At 49.8% G+C, this 18,539-nt stretch overlaps 1 protein-coding gene across 5 annotated transcripts in view; it reads left to right on the top strand.

The window, feature by feature from the left end:
- PHF2 (PHD finger protein 2) overlaps positions 1-18,539 on the top strand; it is a 92,916-nt gene that overhangs the window by 35,487 nt on the left and 38,890 nt on the right. For all 5 annotated transcript variants that reach the window (XM_024996275.2, XM_024996276.2, XM_059889508.1 and 2 more), the window contains exon 2: positions 17,211-17,296. In XM_024996275.2, coding sequence (XP_024852043.1) covers positions 17,211-17,296 — 86 coding nt within the window. The remainder of the gene's footprint in view (positions 1-17,210; positions 17,297-18,539) is intronic.

Here is an 18,539-nt window from a genome sequence, read left to right on the forward strand (position 1 = left end):
CCTTCAGCCACCCTCCTCCATCCTGCTCACCCTGATGCTGCTGCAGGCCTGGGTTAGACTAGGACTCTTGGCATCCTGGTGTCGTAGCTTTCCACATACTAGCTGTGCTGTTAGTTCGGCAGGTCAGTGTCCCAGGGTAGCTCCAGGCCCAGAGTCTCCTAGGACCGATGCAGTCCCTTTGCTGCTGTACTGCCTTTCAGCCAGAATGTGTGCAGACCCCATGCTGGTGGGGAAGGAGGGATTGCTGCCCCAGACATCACTGAGGCCTGGTCAAGGACATCACTGGAAGGCCTCAGAGGCTAGGGGCACCTCTCACTACCCTGACACTGGGCTGTGCAGGAGGGCCTCAGCTGGGCTCAGTTGCCCAGAGCAAGGGGGTACCTTTTGACCTTGTGTCTGGGGTAGGGGTGGGGCTTGCAAACTGCCCACTGGACCACAGGTGTGTGCAGGGCCCATGATGTTGGTCCACACAGGGTTTTCAAAAACAGTTCCGTTAGCTACAACATACTAAAATCATGAGTTCCCTGGTGGCTCAGACAGTAAAGCGTCTGCCTGCAATGCGGGAGACCTGGGTTTGATCCCTGGGTCAGGAAGATCCCCTGGAGAAGGAAATGGCAACCCACTCCAGTACTCTTGCCTGGAAAATTCCATGGATGGAGGAGCCTGGTAGGCTACAGTCCATGGGATCGCAAAGAGTCATACACGACTGAGTAACTCCACTGGTTCGCTGGTCACATAAAGATGCGCATTCCTAGGTTTTCTTGAACAGTTGGGAGATCTGACAGCTCAGTGCGCATCCACAAGGTGCCCCCACGGGCCTGCTCGGCCTTGGGCTGTGGTGTCCTCATCTCCATTGCTCGCTGAGCTGAGCTGCACCTGCCCGCTTTGCCTTGTGGCCCGCCTGCAGTGTCCACTGTGCACAGTCAGGGCCCACTTGGCGGGTTGTTCTGGATGACCTTCAGATCCCCGCCGTGCAGACATGTGGTGGGTGTCTGAGGGCCGGCCGCGTGGAGACCTGTGAGCGCCAGGCTTCTGTTGTGTCCTTAGAGCTGTGTCAGGGAAGGCTGTCCCTGTGCACTGGGCAGCCTGCTTCCCGCCGTGTCCCAGAACAATGCTAAACGAGATTTGTAAAAGGAATTAAAGCGGAGTGGGCAGGCCTGCTGACCATACTTGGCCTTACTGTCCTTGTCTCACAAATGAGAGGCTGGATGGGATTGATTTTTGCTGAGAGTACCTTCATTTCTGATGCTACAAGAGCCTTTAGTTCCTACCTGCTTCAAGCAGCTCTCAGAAAGTTCTGAGCACATACCATAAGCACACGCCAGCACTTGTTTATGACCCACATTCTATGCAGATTTATTTTCAAGAGTCAGAAGAGTATTTCTTTGAAAGTTTATTTGTATATACTTAAGAAATTCAAATAGCTCTGATGTGAATCAAGTCAGTTTATTGGGATTACAGTTGTTTTTTATAATGTTTAAACGGAGATAGCAATATGTACACACAGGAAATGGAGAAGGCAATGGCACCCCACTCCAGTACTCTTGCCTGGAAAATCCCATGGACAGAGGAGCCTGGTAGGCTGCAGTCCATGGGGTCTCGAAGAGTCGGACACGACTGAGTGACTTCACTTTCACTTTCCACTTTCATGCACTGGAGAAGGAAATGGCAACCCACTCCAGTGTTCTTGCCTGGAGAATCCCAGGGATGGAGGAGCCTGGTGGGCTGCTGTCTGTGGGGTCACAGAGAGTCGGACATAACTGAAGTGACTTAGCAGCAGCAGCATAGCACACACAGGACAAAACTTGTCTTCAGTGACAAGTCTGTCTCCTCCCTACTGACCACCAGGCTTCTCCAAAGGTAGCCACTGGGGTTCTGTTTCTGAGTCTTTCCAGAACATTCTGATTACAGAGGAGCATGTGTTTGCATTTCCTTCAGTTCAGTTCACTTCAGTCGCTCAGTCATGTCCAACTCTTTGCGACCCCATGAACCGCAGCACACCAGGCCTCCCTGTCCATCCCCAACTCCCAGAGTTTACCCAAACTCATGTCCATTGAGTCGGTGATGCCACCCAACCATCTCATCCTCTGTCATCCCCTTCTCCTCCTGCTCTCAATCTTTCCCAGCATCAGGGTCTTTTCAAATGAGTCAGTTCTTCGCATCAGGTGGACAAAGTACTGGAGTTTCAGCTTCAACATCAGTCCTTCCAATGAACACCCAGGACTGATCTTCTTTAGGATGGACTGGTTGGATCTCCTTACAGTCCAAGGGACTCTCAAGAGTCTTCTTCAACACCACAGTTCAAAAGCATCAATTCTTCTGCGCTCAGCTTTCTTTATAGTCCAACTCTCACATCCATACATGACTACTGGAAAAACCGTAGCCTTGACTAGATGGACCTTTGTTGGCTAAGTAATGTCTCTGCTTTTTAATATGCTGTCTCGGTTGGTCATAACTTTCCTTTCAAGGAGTAAGTGTCTTTTAATTTCCTTCAGTGCCCTCCAGAATGAGTGTGGGCCGTGCCCCCTCCTGAAATTTGTGCTCTTTGCTGCACAGTATATCTTGGAGATTGCTCAGATAGCAAGTGTAGAGTTTGTATTTCTTGGCACTCCAGACATTTGCCTAAGTCTCCCCTGGATGGGGACCTGGCTGCTGCTGCAGTCAATGCCCTGTGCACACCTTCGCTCGTGTACCTGTGCATTCTTGGGAGAGAATCGCAGACAGGATGCATACGTTCTCAGTATTGGCAGCTCCCATCCTACAGGCTTTGCCAGTGTGTGTTTTCGCTGAGACGTTGAATGCTTGTCTGTCTGCAGTGTCACCACACCAGGTACTCTCCAGCGTCTTAGGGCTGTGCCAGGCAATAGGTGGGAAACCTTGCATTTGGGTTTGCATGTCTTACTACAAGTGCTGTTGCATTCCTTTCCATATGTTGAAAAACCACTTTGTCCTTTTCTGTAAATTGTTTACTTAAAGCCATGATTTGAATCACTGGTCAGGCAGTTTCACTATTTTTTTTTTTTCCCTGCAAAAAGTCTTCCTACTGTTTCCACCATTCTTGACATGTGGTCCAGACCTAAACTGAGGTCTCCCTGAGGCACATAGCACTCCACAGAAAGCTGTCATTGATTTGGGTACTTGGTATTTTTTACTCCTGGTGCTGCTGTTCATTGTTTGGAGTTATTTGGATTTTTGTGTCCCTGAGGCCAGAAGCAAGGCACCCGTTCAGGGCCGTGGGGAGGTGTTCCCCTCAGCTGCATCTCTGTGGGGTGTGGGAAGGGCCAGGTTTCCCTTGGGGCCCGTGACCAGCTCTGCTGTGGCCTTGGTTAATTAATTAGTGTCAGGAGCCTCTGTGTCCTGCTTGCTTCTCTCCAACAAATACTTACCTACCCAAAACCTGCAGATGTGGTTTTGTACTTTTACATGCTCTAGGGGTAAGGTTTTAAGAAGGCAGCCCTTAGGAGGATTGTTTCAGCTAACTCTGCATGAACATTATGGGACCTTAAGTGCCAACCTCCCTCTGGTCCTCTCCTGTTCTTGTTTGCGCAGGGTCGAGGGGTGTCTGCTCAGTGCTGGTTCTGTACTGGAGTCTCTGGGCTGACTGGAAATCAAGGACTTCCCTGCTTTCTCTGGGACGGGGCTGCCTGTAAGTTTCTAGGTCATGGAATTTTAGCGCTGTTGGGACTTTGGAGATGCGCTGGGCAAAGCAGTTTGCTTAGTGCTGAGTAACAGGGTTCATGGAGGATAAGTGACTTATGTCTCACGTGGAGGGGGTCTGCTCCATCTGTGGTTTCCTCCAGTCAGTCGCTCTGGGGGTTTTCCTTTAGCAAATATAGTCAAGAAATGAGGTTGAACAGTGAATTCCTAGGTAAAGCTGGCACCTGGGCGGAGACCATGGCCGAGGGCCAAGGATGCTGACCAGGAGTGAGCCTGGGACTCATGCTGTGCATGTGGCCTGCTTTTCTGCAAGGGGTTATAGCCCCAATGAAGGAAGTTATAGCTCCGATGGCTCACAGAAACCCCAGGTGAGAGCTGAAAAGAGCATAGGCTTGGCCCCACCTGGCTTCCTAAAATAGGCCCTGTTCTCGCAGCTCCTAGGCCCCAGCTTGTCTTTAGAAATGGGCCTGATCCAGTAAGTTAGGTGGGGCTTGGGGTCCAGATCTTCAAAGCCTTCCCAAAAGTTGTCTAGACATATTGCCAAGACAATATATTTGCCAGAACATGTTGTTAAGTGGAAATCCCAGGGCAATAACTGGGTCAGCCCTGGACACTGAGGCTGTAGGTCAGACATTGCAGGGGCAACAGAGTGACCTCCCCCCCCCCACAACAGAGTCCCTTCTTTTTGACCTGATAGTGGGCCTGTCCCACCCAAGAGACTCCAGTCTGCATGTCCATGGGGGCACAGCTTGACCCTTGGGGGCACAGCTTGACTCAAGTCTGTGATCTATGCCAACACTCCCCATGGGGCATTTGTGTCAGAAACGCAGCTCAGGTGTGGTCGTGCAGAAACACCAGGCAATCCAGAACGCAGAGTACATAGGAGACCACCAGCCTGGAGCCTGCAAAAGGCCACAGCACCAGAGAAAAATAGCACCCCTACCCCAACTAGGACTTCCCTAGTAACTCAGCTGGTTATCCAGAATCCACCTGCAATGCGGGAGACCTGGGTTTGATCCCTGGCTTGGAAAGATCCCCTGGAGGAGGGCATGGCAACCCACTATAGTATTCTTGCCTGGAGAATCCCCATGGACAGAGGAGCCTAATGGGCTACAGTCCATGGGGTCTCAAAGTTGGACACAACTGAGCACCTAAGCACACACAGCAGCGCCCCCATTTCAGGAGCCAGAGGCTGGGCAGCTGGTGCCATGTGTGATCTGGGGTCAAATACAAACAGCTGTGAGGAATGTTGTTGAGACAACTGGGAAAATATGGATATGTAGACACGTGCTTTAGGATATGTCTTATGGTGTTAACTTTGATGTTGTGGTTATGGTGGAGACAGCTCAGTTCTTAGGAGACTGCAGGGTGATGAATTAGGGGGCCAGTCCTCACGTCTGTAACAGATTTTCAAATGTTTCAGAAAAAAAAAAAGAAGGAAACTACAGAGATATAAAGCAAATGAGGGGAATTGTTAACCATTGGAGAACCTGAGTGAAGGGAAGACAGGTATCCATTGCAATTTTTCTGTAGGGTTTACAATTTCAAAATGGGAAGTGGGTTGGGAGAGCCCTCTCAGGTGATGGTGACATGGAGTGGACAGCACACTGTCGCCTGTCCGCCTCTGCCTGTGTCTCTTACCTTCACCAGGGAGGGTCCTGTCTGTCCCAGAGTGGAACCTGTGTGTAGACTCCCCAAGGCTTCACTCTGCCTCACTTGGGACGCTTCCCAGGCCCCTATGCTTGCTCCTCTCTGTCCTGTGAGCCCTCTCACTGCCCCTCGCACTGCCTTTGTGCCTATACCAGATGAAGGAGACTAGGGACACGAGTCACTTGCCTCACGGTGGCTGGCCGAAGAGGTATGTGAACATGGAGGACCTTGACCTCCACCTCCACCCATTAGACTGAGCGACATCAACTTACAAGGTCATGACCCACCTTGCTTAAACCTTTGAACTGGGAGAGAGGGGTTTCTTCCCCTACAGTGGTGCTTCCTCCAGATTGCTGTGGGTGGTGCTCTTGGGTTGGCCTGGAGAATGAGGGAGACTCCTGTCCAGCATGTCTGCCTATGGCTTTTATCCCCCCATCATGGCTTTGTCCCCCATGGCTTCCATTCCCCCATATCTTCCATCCCCTTGGAAGCTTATATTCCCCTGGGTGCCCCATCCTGCTGAGGGAAGTGTGGAAAAGTACTAACAAAGACATTACAGCCAGGAAGGAAAAGCTGTGGGCATGATGGGGTGGGTCTCAGCTGAGCAGAGGCCACTGGCCCCTTATTCTCTCCTTGGAGACAGGCAGGGCTGGGCTGCAGTCCATTCACCTCTGAGTCCTGGAGGAGTGGACATGACACATCTGGGAATAGGAATAGATGTTGACATTCTTTCCATGCAGATTCTTTGTTTTGCGCTGGAGTTTTGCTCTTTCTCAGCCACTTGCTGACAGAAGGGAGAGCTTGTGTCATGATCCATCGCTCATCGGGAGAAATTGATGACAGTGATGATGATGGTGATGGTGTTGATCATGATGGTGATGACTGTAGTGACCATGATGGTGATGACTGTAGTGACCAAGATGGTGATGACTGTAGTGACCAAGATGGTGATGGTGATGGTGGTGATGATAATGGTGATGGTGTTGATCATGATGGTGATGACTGTAGTGACCATGATGGTGATGACTGTAGTGACCAAGATGGTGATGACTGTAGTGACCAAGATGGTGATGGTGATGGTGGTGATGATAATGGTGATGGTGTTGATCATGATGGTGATGACTGTAGTGACCATGATGGTGATGACTGTAGTGACCAAGATGGTGATGGTGATGGTGGTGATGATAATGGTGATGGTGTTGATCATGATGGTGATGACTGTAGTGACCAAGATGGTGATGGTGATGGTGATGGTGGGTGATAGTGGTGATGGTGTTGATCATGATGGTGATGGCTGTAGTGACCAAGATGGTGATGGTGATGGTGGTGATGATAATGGTGATGGTGTTGATCATGATGGTGATGACTGTAGTGACCAAGATGGTGATGGTGATAGTGATGGTGGGTGATAGTAGTGATGGTGTTGATCGTGATGGTGATGGTTGTAGTGATGATGATGGTGATTATGACTGTGAAGGTGGTGATGACTACAGCAAGCAGTAAACTGTCTTTGCAGGCCCTTGCATTGTGCCAGGTATGGCGCTGGGCATTGTACATACAGTCCTTTCTAAGCTTACCTGCCTCCTCAGCAGGGGCTAGGAGAACAATTGTCCTTCATGTTCTGGAACCTCTTTTCATTTCTTCTGAGTATTCATCCCTCCCCACAGCCCTAGTTATCTGTGACTGTGTAATAGCCACCCCCAAATGTAGTGGCTTCTGACAATGCCTGCCTGGGTTTTTTCTACGAGTCTACATCTGGGCTCAGCAGACAGACCTGCCCGCACCAAAGCTCTGTCACTGTTCTGTAACTGGGTCCCCACAAGGTCCGGATGGAAGCCACATGGTCTGTGTGACCCTTGTTGGTGTTGTTCAGTCTCTAAGTGATATCCAGCACTTTGCACCCCTATGGACTGCAGCATGCCAGGCCTCCCTGACTATCTCCTGGAGTTTGCCCAAGTTCACGTCCATTGAATCAGTGATGCTAACCATCTCATCCTCTGCCACCCTCTTCTCCTTTTGCCTTCAATCTTTCCCAGTCAGGGTCTTTTCCAGTGAGTCGACTCTTCACATCAGGTGGCCGAGATATTGGAGCTTCAGCATCAGTCCTTCCAATGAATATTCAGGGTTGATTTCCTTTAGGATTGACTGGTTTGATCTCCTTGCAGTCCAAGGGACTCTCAAGAGTCTTCTCCAACACCACAGTTTGAAAGCATCAGTTCTTTGGTGTGCAGGCTTCTTTATGGTCCAACTCTCACATCCGTACATGACCACTGGAAAAACCATAGCTTTGACTCTACGGACCATTGTCAGCAAAGTGATGTTTCTGCTGTTCAATATGCTGTCTAGGTTTGTCAGAGCTTTCCTTCCAAGGAGCAAGCGAGCATTTTTTAATTTTATGGCTGCAGTCACCATCCACAGTGATTTTGGAGCCCAAGAAGAAAAATATCTGTCATTGCTTCCACTTTTTCCCCTCTATTTGCCCTGAAGTGATGGGACCAGATGCCATGATCTTAGTTTTTTGATTTCTGAGTTTTAAGCCAGCTTTTTCACTCTCCTCTTTCACCCACATCAAGAGGCTCTTTAGTTCCTCTTCGCTTTTTGCCATTAGAGTGGTGTCATCTGCATGTGTGACCCTTGGGGGTCCTGATATACTGAGTCCTCAGGCTGACTACCCTCCAGAGTTGGGAGTGAGACCCTCCTCTGTGGCTCAGTGTCTTCCGCTGCCCCCCCAGGCCATGGCTGGCACTCTGTCATCCCAGGCACCCAGGCAACCCACTGGCAGGCTCATCCAGCTGGGCCAGGTCTGGTGGTTTCCTGTTTCCTGTTCCTCTTTATGAACTTGTCCTTTGAGGGCTCAGCTGCACCAGGGGTCCAATCCTTATTGCACTCCCAGCTCCTTCTGTGGCAGAGTGTTTGCTACCCGCTTCTGCACAGCAGGCTGGCTGACTGGGAGCTGTGAGGGCTCCTGAGGTGCATATGAGGTGTGGGGTGCAGACAGACCTGGCTGACCTCACCTGCTCTTGCCCCACTTCTATGTGGTCCAGGTGAATGTGGGCCTCTCTGGGCCTTCGTTTTCCCCTCGCACACCATACCTGAGGGTCTTAGGGTGAAACCACAAAACCTGTGGACAGCTGCTGCCTGGGAGCATCTTGGGAGCACCAGGCACACTGTCTTGAGCCCCTGTATGGCTCTGAAGGGGTCAAATCCCTTCTCCCACTGTGATTTCTCCCCTGTCGTGTGGAGGTTGTGTGGCTCCTGGACTAGTGGCTGGGCACTCAGTGAGTGGTTGCTCACGTGATTAGGGTCTAAAGGACCACCTTAAGTTTGATGATATGTGGCTGGTGACCATCTTGAAGCAAAGTTGTAACTGCGTTGTGATCCCTATGGCTTTGTCATGTGGAAATGTGCCAGTGACCCATTTCTGGGCGCCTTCTGGAGACTGCAGGCAGAAATGTGGGAGAATGCAGGAAGAAGGGGATGGCCCTCAAGTGGGGCTGGCTTGACATGGGATGAAGTCATCATGAGGGGAATTGCTGGGCACCCCCAGGCCTTCTGGGGCTCCCTGGCCCGCCCAGGCTTCCATACAGTATCCACCCACCCTGCCTCTCCCTGTTGTCTGCAGCGTGGACTCATCCCTCTGCGAGGCTCCCAGGGGAAACCCAGGGGCCCTGAGATGAGTGTCCTAGCCTTGTGGCAGGGTGGACAGCTCAGGAACCCTTCTCAGTGGGATACCAGGACCTGAGAAATGTAGAGGAGATGAGCTAGGAAGGGACATCGTTCTGATCTTCTGAATAAAGCAAGACTTTTGCTACTTGTTATGGAAAGAAATACACACTCATTTCAGTGATTTAGGGAAGTACAGAAAAGTGTAAAGAGAAAACAAGCATGCCATTGCCTGGCACCAGGGTGGAGCCCTCTTGTGTCACTGTGTGCCAGGGCTATAGTTTAGTGTCTGCACATTGTAAACACGTAAACTCAAAAATGTGTAAAACCTGAGTTTTGGTGACTGTGTGATATCCTGCTGTGTAAGCAAAGCATGACCTGGGTCTCTGACCTCCTGGCTGGAAAAGTTTACTGTTCTTAATTTTTCACTATTGTGAATAATCATGGGGTGGACCATCTTGCATGTGAATCTTGTGTGCATTTCTACTTTCTGCCTTATACTAGGTTTGAGATTGTGGAATTACTGGCCCAAAGGATGGAAACCTTTTTTAAACCTGGGCAACACGACTGTATCTGGGGAGGCTTCTTCCCATGTTAGTTTCTCCACGGGCAGGATGAGTCCAAGTGGCCCCACATGCCGTGACCATTATTGACAAATCAGCTGTGCCACCTCTGACCTCCTCGGTGCTTCACAGTGCGGGGGCTCCACCTTCCCTCTGGAATTAAAAGGGGCCACCTCCTTTTTTTGAGGCTCCTCCTCTAACTTAAAAAAATCAAAACAGTGTTACAGAAGTTGTGATTTACGGTAAATCAACATCCTTGACAACACAATAGGAAAAAACCACAATGCAGTCTAATTTTGGATTCATGAGAAAATTCCAACCTTGATTCTCAAAGACTGAGCAGAGGAGAGTGGTGGGGTGTCCAGGCCGTGCCAGGAGCCTGTGCTCTGGGGAGCTCCTCTGGCAGGGCCGTTACCATGAGGTTGTACCCTGCATGCTTGGGGGTAGGATTCTAGAACGTGCTACTGAAAGTCACCCTACTGGCTGGCAGAGCTGGGATTCCTGTGGGATGGCCATAGAAGAGCTATTCCTCTCTTGATCCCCCTTGGCCCTTGGTCTCACAACCGGAGCATCTCCAAGGGGTAGGTTTGGATTTTGTACAAAGAACAGGGAACCCAGGCTTCCTTGCAAGCAGGACTTCCTGGAGGGTGGATGGCTGCTTTGGCATTTCTGACCTGATTTTGCCACCTTTGCAAGTGTCTGAAATCTGCAGCATCAAACTCCTCAGTTCTCTTTTTCTTGGTTATCTTTGGTGTCTTATCTCCCGCTCACTTCTGTCTTTGAAAATTCTGTTGTCTTTCTACTTACTGGGCTCTGGGGACCAAATGAACTTAACATTTGTTTGGGGTAGACTTTCTGACATGCTGGGGTCCCTGGGAGCTCAGATCAAACCAGTTCCCAGCCTCATCAGGTCATGAGCCCCTGAAAATGCAGTAGAAACATCACTCATTCATTTCAGCCTTCTCCTAGGGACCTGGGGTCCTGGGTCCTGATGACCTGGATTCTCTCCAATGTAGGGAACGTGGGGTCAACAGGGTCCATGTTGATGTCTTAGGTGGTCCTGGCAGTCTGTGCTTCTGCCTGCTGCCTACCACCTGGGTGGACCACAGCTTTCCACCCTGGGCACTGGGGCTGGGCAGGCTGGATTTGGCCCTCACAACTTCCTGTCCTTTAAGAAATATGGCCTGTGGGGTGCTTGGGGAACCACTATTCTCATCAGATGGAGAAGGCAATGGCACCCCACTCCAGTACTCTTGCCTGGAGAATCCCAGGGACAGGGAAGCCTGATGGGCTGCCGTCTGTGGGGTTGCACAGAGTTGGACACGACTGAAGCGACTTAGCAGCAGCAGCAGCATTCTCATCAGAGTTCAAAAGGACTGTTGCTGCTGCTGCTAAGTCGCTTCAGTCATGTCCGACTCTGTGCGACCTCATAGACAGCAGCCCACCAGACTCCTCCATCCCTGGGATTCTCCAGGCAAGAACACTGGAGTGGGTTGCCATTTCCTTCTCCAATGCACGAAAGTGAAAAGTGAAAGTGAAGTCACGTAGTCGTGTCCAACTCTTTGCAACCCCATGGACTGCAGACTACCAGACTCCTCCTTCCATGGGATTTTCCAGGCAAGAGTACTAGAGTGGGTTGCCATTGCCTTCTCCATTAAAAAGGACAAATGCTACAATTATCTGGCTGCCTGTGTCTTTGCCAAGGTGTCAGAGCTGTTGAAATTGTCGTTCTGTTTTTGAACGGATATCCTGGATGATGTTTGTCCCCATCTAGCCTCTGAGGTCTATGTACGGTTCCCCTGCCTTGGTCCCACAGCACCTTTCCCAGCTTCTGGTCTTTTCCCTCTTCTGCCCTGAGCTACCTGCCTCCACTTCCCCTCTCTCTCGCTCCCCTCCCCTACCTTACCCTCATGCTCTCCCCAGTGTGCTCCCCTGGCCAGCTCTGCCCAAAGAGCTGACCCTCCCAGGCTGCACTTGGGACTGCCTTGAGTGGTTGTGATGATCCTGGGGACATGGATGCAGCTGGGCCTGGCCATGTCCAGGACCCAGCTTGTAGCTGATGCCCCTCATCCTCCTTTTTCTCTTGGACCATTGGCAGGTAACTTTGAACCCTTGCTTGGGCCTGGAGTGTGTGGCAAGCTCCAGTGCCTACTTCCCAGGAGGGCAATACCCACCTTCCATTGAGAAGCCCCTGAGTCTGGGGCTGGTTGCTGCGAGGACCCTTCTCACCCGCCTCTTTGGCTCACTGTGTCCGCAGAGAGCCTTTGCTGCAGTCCCACAAGGGGCAGGGACAGGTGAGGACCTTGGGCACCTTGCCGTGGATGCAGGAGGACTAGAAGGCTGGGCCTGCTGAGCCCCCAGTGTCCATCCAGAGAAGTCCTTGGGTGTCCAGCTCTTGTTGTGAGCCAGCAGGGGTCTCCAGTGGGGAGAGTATCTTCCGTATTCAGTACAGTCTGGCTGCTTGGGTTCAGGTGGCCCTTAACAGGGTGCCTGTAGAGGGCATGCATGTGCAGACACGTGCATAATTGGAATTTTCTTCAAACTGATGCTCCTTGGTGGCTCAGCAGTAAAGAATCCACCTGCAGTGCCCAGAGCTGCAGGAGATTCAGGTTCGATCCGTGGGTTGGGAAGCTTCCCTGGAGGAGGAAATGGCAACCCACTCCAGTATTCTTGCCTGGAGAATTTCATGGACAGAGGAGCCTGGCAGGCTACAGTCCATAGGGTCACGAAGAGTCAGACAAAACCAAAGTGACTTAACGTCCATGCTGGATGCTCTTTAACTATTGATACTTGCCCACTGTACTTAAGTACAGCAAGGCAGGGGATTGGTGTGTATTAATGTGAAATGTGTGCTTCTTTTTTTGTCTTTAAATGATGACTCATCACACTAGCAGCCACTTAATGTGAATACATCTGCATTTCTCTTCTCACCATGGATGGCGTTGATCACGCACACTAAACGATCACCTAGGTGATTGATCCAGATGCATGTTGGGGTGACAGTCTCCCTCAGAGTCGCAGTGTCTTTGCTTCTGGCTTTGGGGCAATAAAAATGCTTCTGATGTTTCTCTTGTTCTGATTTTTTATAATATCTCAAATAATTTCTTTGGAGCACTCAGAAAGGCTTAACTTTGGGATAATAAAATAAACGAGCTGCTTTCAGTAAGCAACCCTGACAGAATGGCAGTGAGCAGGTGTGGTCTAGTGCTCTGCACACAGGATCTTGAACTGGGCAGTGGGTCGCTGGATCTTTAAGACAGGATTGGGGTGGTTCCCCCCTGTACACGGTACATCCAATGAGCTGAATCTGGGGACTTCATTTCCACAGGTGGCCTTGTTAGGGTCATGGACACATACAGGGCGGTGATGCATCGCTCTGAGGGGGGTTGCTGCTGGTATTTCCCATTAGGAGAGGGCAGGCTTGCCTGGGGTCACCTCCCTGGGAGCCCCAAGCCCTGGGTGGCTCTCCTGGGTGAGGGGCAGCCCTCAGGTGTGCCCAGCAGAACGGGGCCCACCTTCCTTGTCTCTCACTTTCCCTTTCAGTCCCAGGACCTTCCTGCACAACACAGCAAACAGCCAGACCCATCCTGGACCATGTGAGCCCTGTGCCCCCCAGATGGTGGTGTTCTAAAGAGCGAGCTCCCAGGGCTGCGGTGGGAGTATCCGCATGCACAGTGCACATGGCTGTGACCTCTGGGTCTCAGTTTCCCCATCTGTCACAGAGGCCCCTGCTGTGGGCCTTCCAGAGCATGATGAGGCTTCAGGGATGTGTGGGACCAGTAGGTGGTATTTGGGGGAGCCAGTCTGAGGAACTAGGCCTGAGAAATGCCAACTGGGGGGTTTGTATTTTAAGGTGCTTTGGTTTCCTTCCCTTTGATTGACTTGAAACTCAACCCTTATGAGGCCTTTGGGTGGGAGTGGTCCCCCCTGTGCCCTTAGAGCCTACGTTGGAGAAGCCCCTTGGGCTTTCCACGGTATACCTTACTCCCGACCTGTTGAATGGGCCCTGTGTCATCTGACCTGAGACCTTCTGCCTGCCTGCAGGGTCAGTGCTGGCACATAGAGGCCTTGCAGCAGAACCATGACAGCCCTTCTCGTTTGTCCTTGGGTCCTGGGGCAGGCAGGGGTTCCCAGTGGGCTGTGGGTATGCATGACTTCTGCTGGGACAGAGGAAAGCCCTTCAGGGCAGGTTGCCATCCTCAGCGTCTGTGAGCTCCAGGAGCTGCCAGTGAGAAGTAGCCTAGAACCACTGCCCGGTGTGGACTTGCAGTATGCACTGTTCATCTAAACTAATGACACAGCCAGCTATTTTACCAGCAAAATGGGTTTATTCAGGCACAACAAAGAATTACGGTTTGAGACATGGTCTCTGGTGAGCACAGGCAAGTCCAGGGAACAAAGGAGAGGACCATTCTTTTGTAGAGGAAAAGGGGGCGTTGGGAGGAGCTGCTGTTAACAGAGTCCATTGGAGGAAACTGGGAATTGGAAGTGCAGTGGCGCTACCAGTAGGTCTCTGTCTTTCTACATTTACCTCTGCTGGGTGTGACCATCTGAATGGAATCGCAGTATGTGGCTTCCTCTATCTGGTTTCCTTTCTCAGCACAATGCTTTTCAGGTTCGTCTTTGCTGTAGTGTGTATCAGCACTTCGTTCCTTTTTAAGGCTGAATAGTACTTCGTTGTATGGCAGCATTGCAATTTGTTTATCCATTCATCAGTTAATGGACATTTGGGTTGCTTCCATCTTTTGTTTATTGCGACTACCGCTGCTGTGAGTATTTGTGTACAAGGATTTGTTTGAGAAACTGTTCTTAGTTCCTTTGGGTCTATACCTTTGAGTGGAATTGCTGGATCATCTGATACTTTTATGTTTAACTTTTTGAGGAACTGCCATACTGTTTTTACATAGAAATTGTATCATTTTACATTCCTACCTGTGAGATGTAAACCACTGTGAAAGTCACACAGTTGTGTCTGACTCTTTGTGACCCCGTGGACTGTAGCCCGTCATTCTCTTCTGTCCATGGAATTCTCCAGGTGAGAATACTAGAGTGGGTTGCTGTTCCCTTCTCCAACGGATCTTCCTGACCTGGAGATTGAACCCGGGTCTTCTGCATTGCAGGCAGTTTCCTTACCGTCTGAGCCACTAGGAAAGCCCTGTGATACGAGAGCGTTCTAATTTCTTTGCATCCTCACCAGTCTTTGCTCTTTTCCCATTTTCTTTTTTTCAACTACAGCCATCCTAGTGAATGTGCAGTTGTATCTCTTGGTTTTGATTTGCATTTCATGGCATCCAGATGACTAACGATGTTGAGCATCTCTTCATGAGCTTGTTGGCCATTTGTATTTCTTTGGAGAAATTTCTATTTGGGACCTTTGACCATTTTAAAATTGATGTGTCATTTTTGTTGTTGAGTTGTGAAGTTCTTTATTCATTTCAGTGATAGACCCTTATTAGGAATATGATTTGCAGATATTTTCTCCCATTCTGTACAGTGAAAAGCCTTTTCACTTTCTTGATGTCCTTTAATGCAGAAAAGTTCTAAATTTTAATATTGTCCAATTTATCTCTTTTTCCTTTTGTTGCTTGTACTTTTTTTTAAACTTTTAGTCTTTTATTCACAATGTTTGGGCATATTAATTTTACCTTTTTTTAATGCTATTTTTAAAGCAACAGAGGAGGTAAGAAAATATCTTTTACTCTTGGAAATATTTTTAGCATGGTCTTCTTTAGTCGCTAGATCAGATCAGATCAGATCAGTCACTCAGTCATGTCCGACTCTTTGAGACCCCATGAATCGCAGCACGCCAGGCCTCCCTGTCCATCACCAACTCCCGGAGTTCACTCAGACTCACGACCATCGAGTCAGTGATGCCATCCAGCCATCTCATCCTTTGTCGTCCCCTTCTCCTCTTGCCCCCAATCTCTCCCAGCATCAGAGTCTTTTCCAGAGTCAGTTCTTCGCATGAGGTGGCCAAAGTACTGGAGTTTCAGCTTTGGCATCATTCCTTCCAAAGAAATCCCAGGGCTGATCTCCTTCAGAATGGACTGGTTGGATCTCCTTGCAGTCCAAGGGACTCTCAAGAGTCTTCTCCAACACCACAGTTCAAAAGCATCAATTCTTCGGCACTCAGCCTTCTTCACAGTCCAACTCTCACATCCATACATGACCACAGGAAAAACCATAGCCTTGACTAGACGAAACTTTGTTGGCAAAGTAATGTCTCTGCTTTTGAATATGCTGTCTAGGTTGGTCACAACTTTCCTTCCAAGGGGTAAGCGTCTTTTAATTTCATGGCTGCAGTCACCATCTGCAGTGATTTTGGAGCCCAAGAAAATAAAGTCTGACACTGTTTCCATTGTTTCTCCATCTATTTCCCATGAAGTGATGGGACCGGATGTCATGATCTTCGTTTTCTGAATGTTGAGCTTTAAGCCAACTTTTTCACTCTCCACTTTCACTTTCATCAAGAGGCTTTTGAGTTCCTTTTCACTTTCTGCCATAAGGGTGGTGTCATCTGCATATCTGAGGTTATTGATATTTCTCCCCGCAATCTTGATTCCAGCTTGTGTTTCTTCCAGCCCAGCGTTTCTCATGATGTCCTCTGCATATAAGTTAAATAAACAGGGTGACAATATACAGCCTTGGCGTACTTTTCCTATTTGGAACCAGTCTGTTGTTCCATGTCCAGTTCTAACTGTTGCTTCCTGACCTGCATACAAATTTCTCAAGAGGCAGATTAGGTGGTCTGGTATTCCCATCTCTTTCAGAATTTTCCACAGTTGATTGTGATCCACACAGTCAAAGGCTTTGGCATAGTCAATAAAGCAGAAATAGATGTTTTTCTGGAACTCTCTTGCTTTTTCCATGATCCAGCAGATGTTGGCAATTTGATCTCTGGTTCCTCTTCCTTTTCTAAAAGCAGCTTGAACATCAGGAAGTTCACGGTTCACATATTGCTGAAGCCTGGCTTGGATGTCCAATTCTCTTGTGACTCCATGGAGATAGCCTGCCAGGTTTCTCTGTCCGTGATATTTCCCAGGTGAGAATCCTGGAGTGGACTGCCATTTCCTTCTCATTGTTGCTTGTACTTTTGATGTCCTATTTGTGCCCAAATCCAAGGTCATGAAGATTCACCCTTGTGTTTTCTTCTAAGAGTGTTATAGTTTTAGCTCTCATATTTAGATTGTTAATCCATTTTGAGTTAATTTTGTGTGTGGTGTGAAGTAATTGTTCAGTTTCACCCTTCTGATATCTAGCTGTCCTAGCACCATGGTACAGCTCCCTGGGGTCTGCAGGGGCCCTGCCCATGGCTGCAGACTGTCTGTGGTGAAATGATGGGAGTGCCTGGGCTGTGAGACACCCCATCTCCCGCCTCCTGCCTCAGCCTCTCTGGACTCTGTGGTGACAGGTAGTGATGGCTTTCTTAGAGGCAAGCCTAAAGTCTGGCCAGTCCCCTCTGCCTCTCCCAGTCACACATGGTGAGGCCTTCCTTGACCCTCCCTCTCCATTTTGAGTCCCCCATCCCATACCTGTGAGTTACTGTCGTCACACATACTCTGCCCCAACTGCCCTCATACCACCTTCTCTTTCTCCCAGGGTGTTGCCGAGCTTTGCAGGGGAAGCACTTAAGGAGTTGCTGACTGCTGGTGATAATCTATTTCTCCTCCATTTCAGCTGTGTTGGAGTGGAAGAGGAGGAGGCCCCAGACATTGACATATACCACTGCCCAAACTGTGAGAAAACCCACGGGAAGTCCACCTGTAAGTATAGCACCATTCTGCTGTCCCTTGGATCTGACTATGGGGGTGAGGTCTCTGCTTGACCTTGATCCCAGCCCCAACTGGACCCTACCTTGCTGGAGTCAACTGCCCTGTGTGGTTGCAGCCAGGGGTCTCTGGTGCCTAGGGACCTCCTTCTGTCTCATTTATTGCTCCTCATGGCCTTAGTGGGCTGGTTGTGGCTCCTCCTGATCATCTCCTGCCTGCAGATGCATCTAGGGCCCCTCATGACCTTTGCAGAGAGCCCACCAGCCTCCAAAGGCCAGGACAGGGGTTGCAAACTCTAGCATTCGCAGTGACCAGGCAATGCGAGATGGGGACATAGCGTGGGAGATGTCCAAGGAGCCATCCATCACAGCTCTGCCCAGCTGGCCGCTTCTTATCTATGTAGCGCTCTAGGAATGTGCATTATTGGGAACCTGTTCTCCTTCCTATCTCCAGAACTCCTTGCTTGGAATCTTAGGTGATCCCCTTTCTCTATCTTTTTTTCAGCAATGCAAAGCATTTTATTTCTTGTCAGTTCTACATTATTAATAAGTAAGAGTACAGAGAGGACAACTAATAGTTTTTTTTTTTTTTTTTCCTTAATTGAAGTATATGGCCAAGGAGTTTTGTATTTTTGAAATGCAAAAGAATTCCCATTCTCACACTACTATTTGTACATCACAATGACTTTATCACCCTCCCCTTCCATGTGGCCCTTTCAGGGTGTGGGGGGCACCTAGTGGGTGCTCTCCAAGGCATGGGCTCATCCAGGGTGGCTCTAAAGGGCCCCACATCAAGGCTGGGAGGCAAGTTCCAAGGCCAGGTCCACATGGGAGAAGAACCATGATCTGCCGGGGCTGGAGCCCTGTAGCCCTGGTGGGGTAACCCAGTGGATCCAGTGGGCATAGAGGTATGGAGTCCTGTAGATCCACTGGCACATGGTGGGGTGGGAGCCCACCCGGAGCCCATCCCCAGCGGTCCTATTCTGTAGGCTGAGGCCAGCAAAGCAAGCCCAACCTAGCCCCTTGGGAAGCTGGGTGAAGAGTCGTCTTGCCTCACCTCGACCTTTCTTGGGCCTCTCTTTTTGCCTAGCCTGTGCTCCATCATCACTGAGTGACCATAGGAACTGTATTTATTTTGGCTTTTGTGCCCTACTTTCCAGCACATTGTGGGCATGTGGTAAATGCATGAGAAGAAGACAAGAAGGCCTGGTGGCTTCTGAACTTCCCAGGCATGAAGG

The sequence above is a fragment of the Bos taurus genome, chromosome 8 (genome assembly GCF_002263795.3).
Source record: "Bos taurus isolate L1 Dominette 01449 registration number 42190680 breed Hereford chromosome 8, ARS-UCD2.0, whole genome shotgun sequence".
NCBI classification, from domain to species: domain Eukaryota; kingdom Metazoa; phylum Chordata; class Mammalia; order Artiodactyla; family Bovidae; genus Bos; species Bos taurus.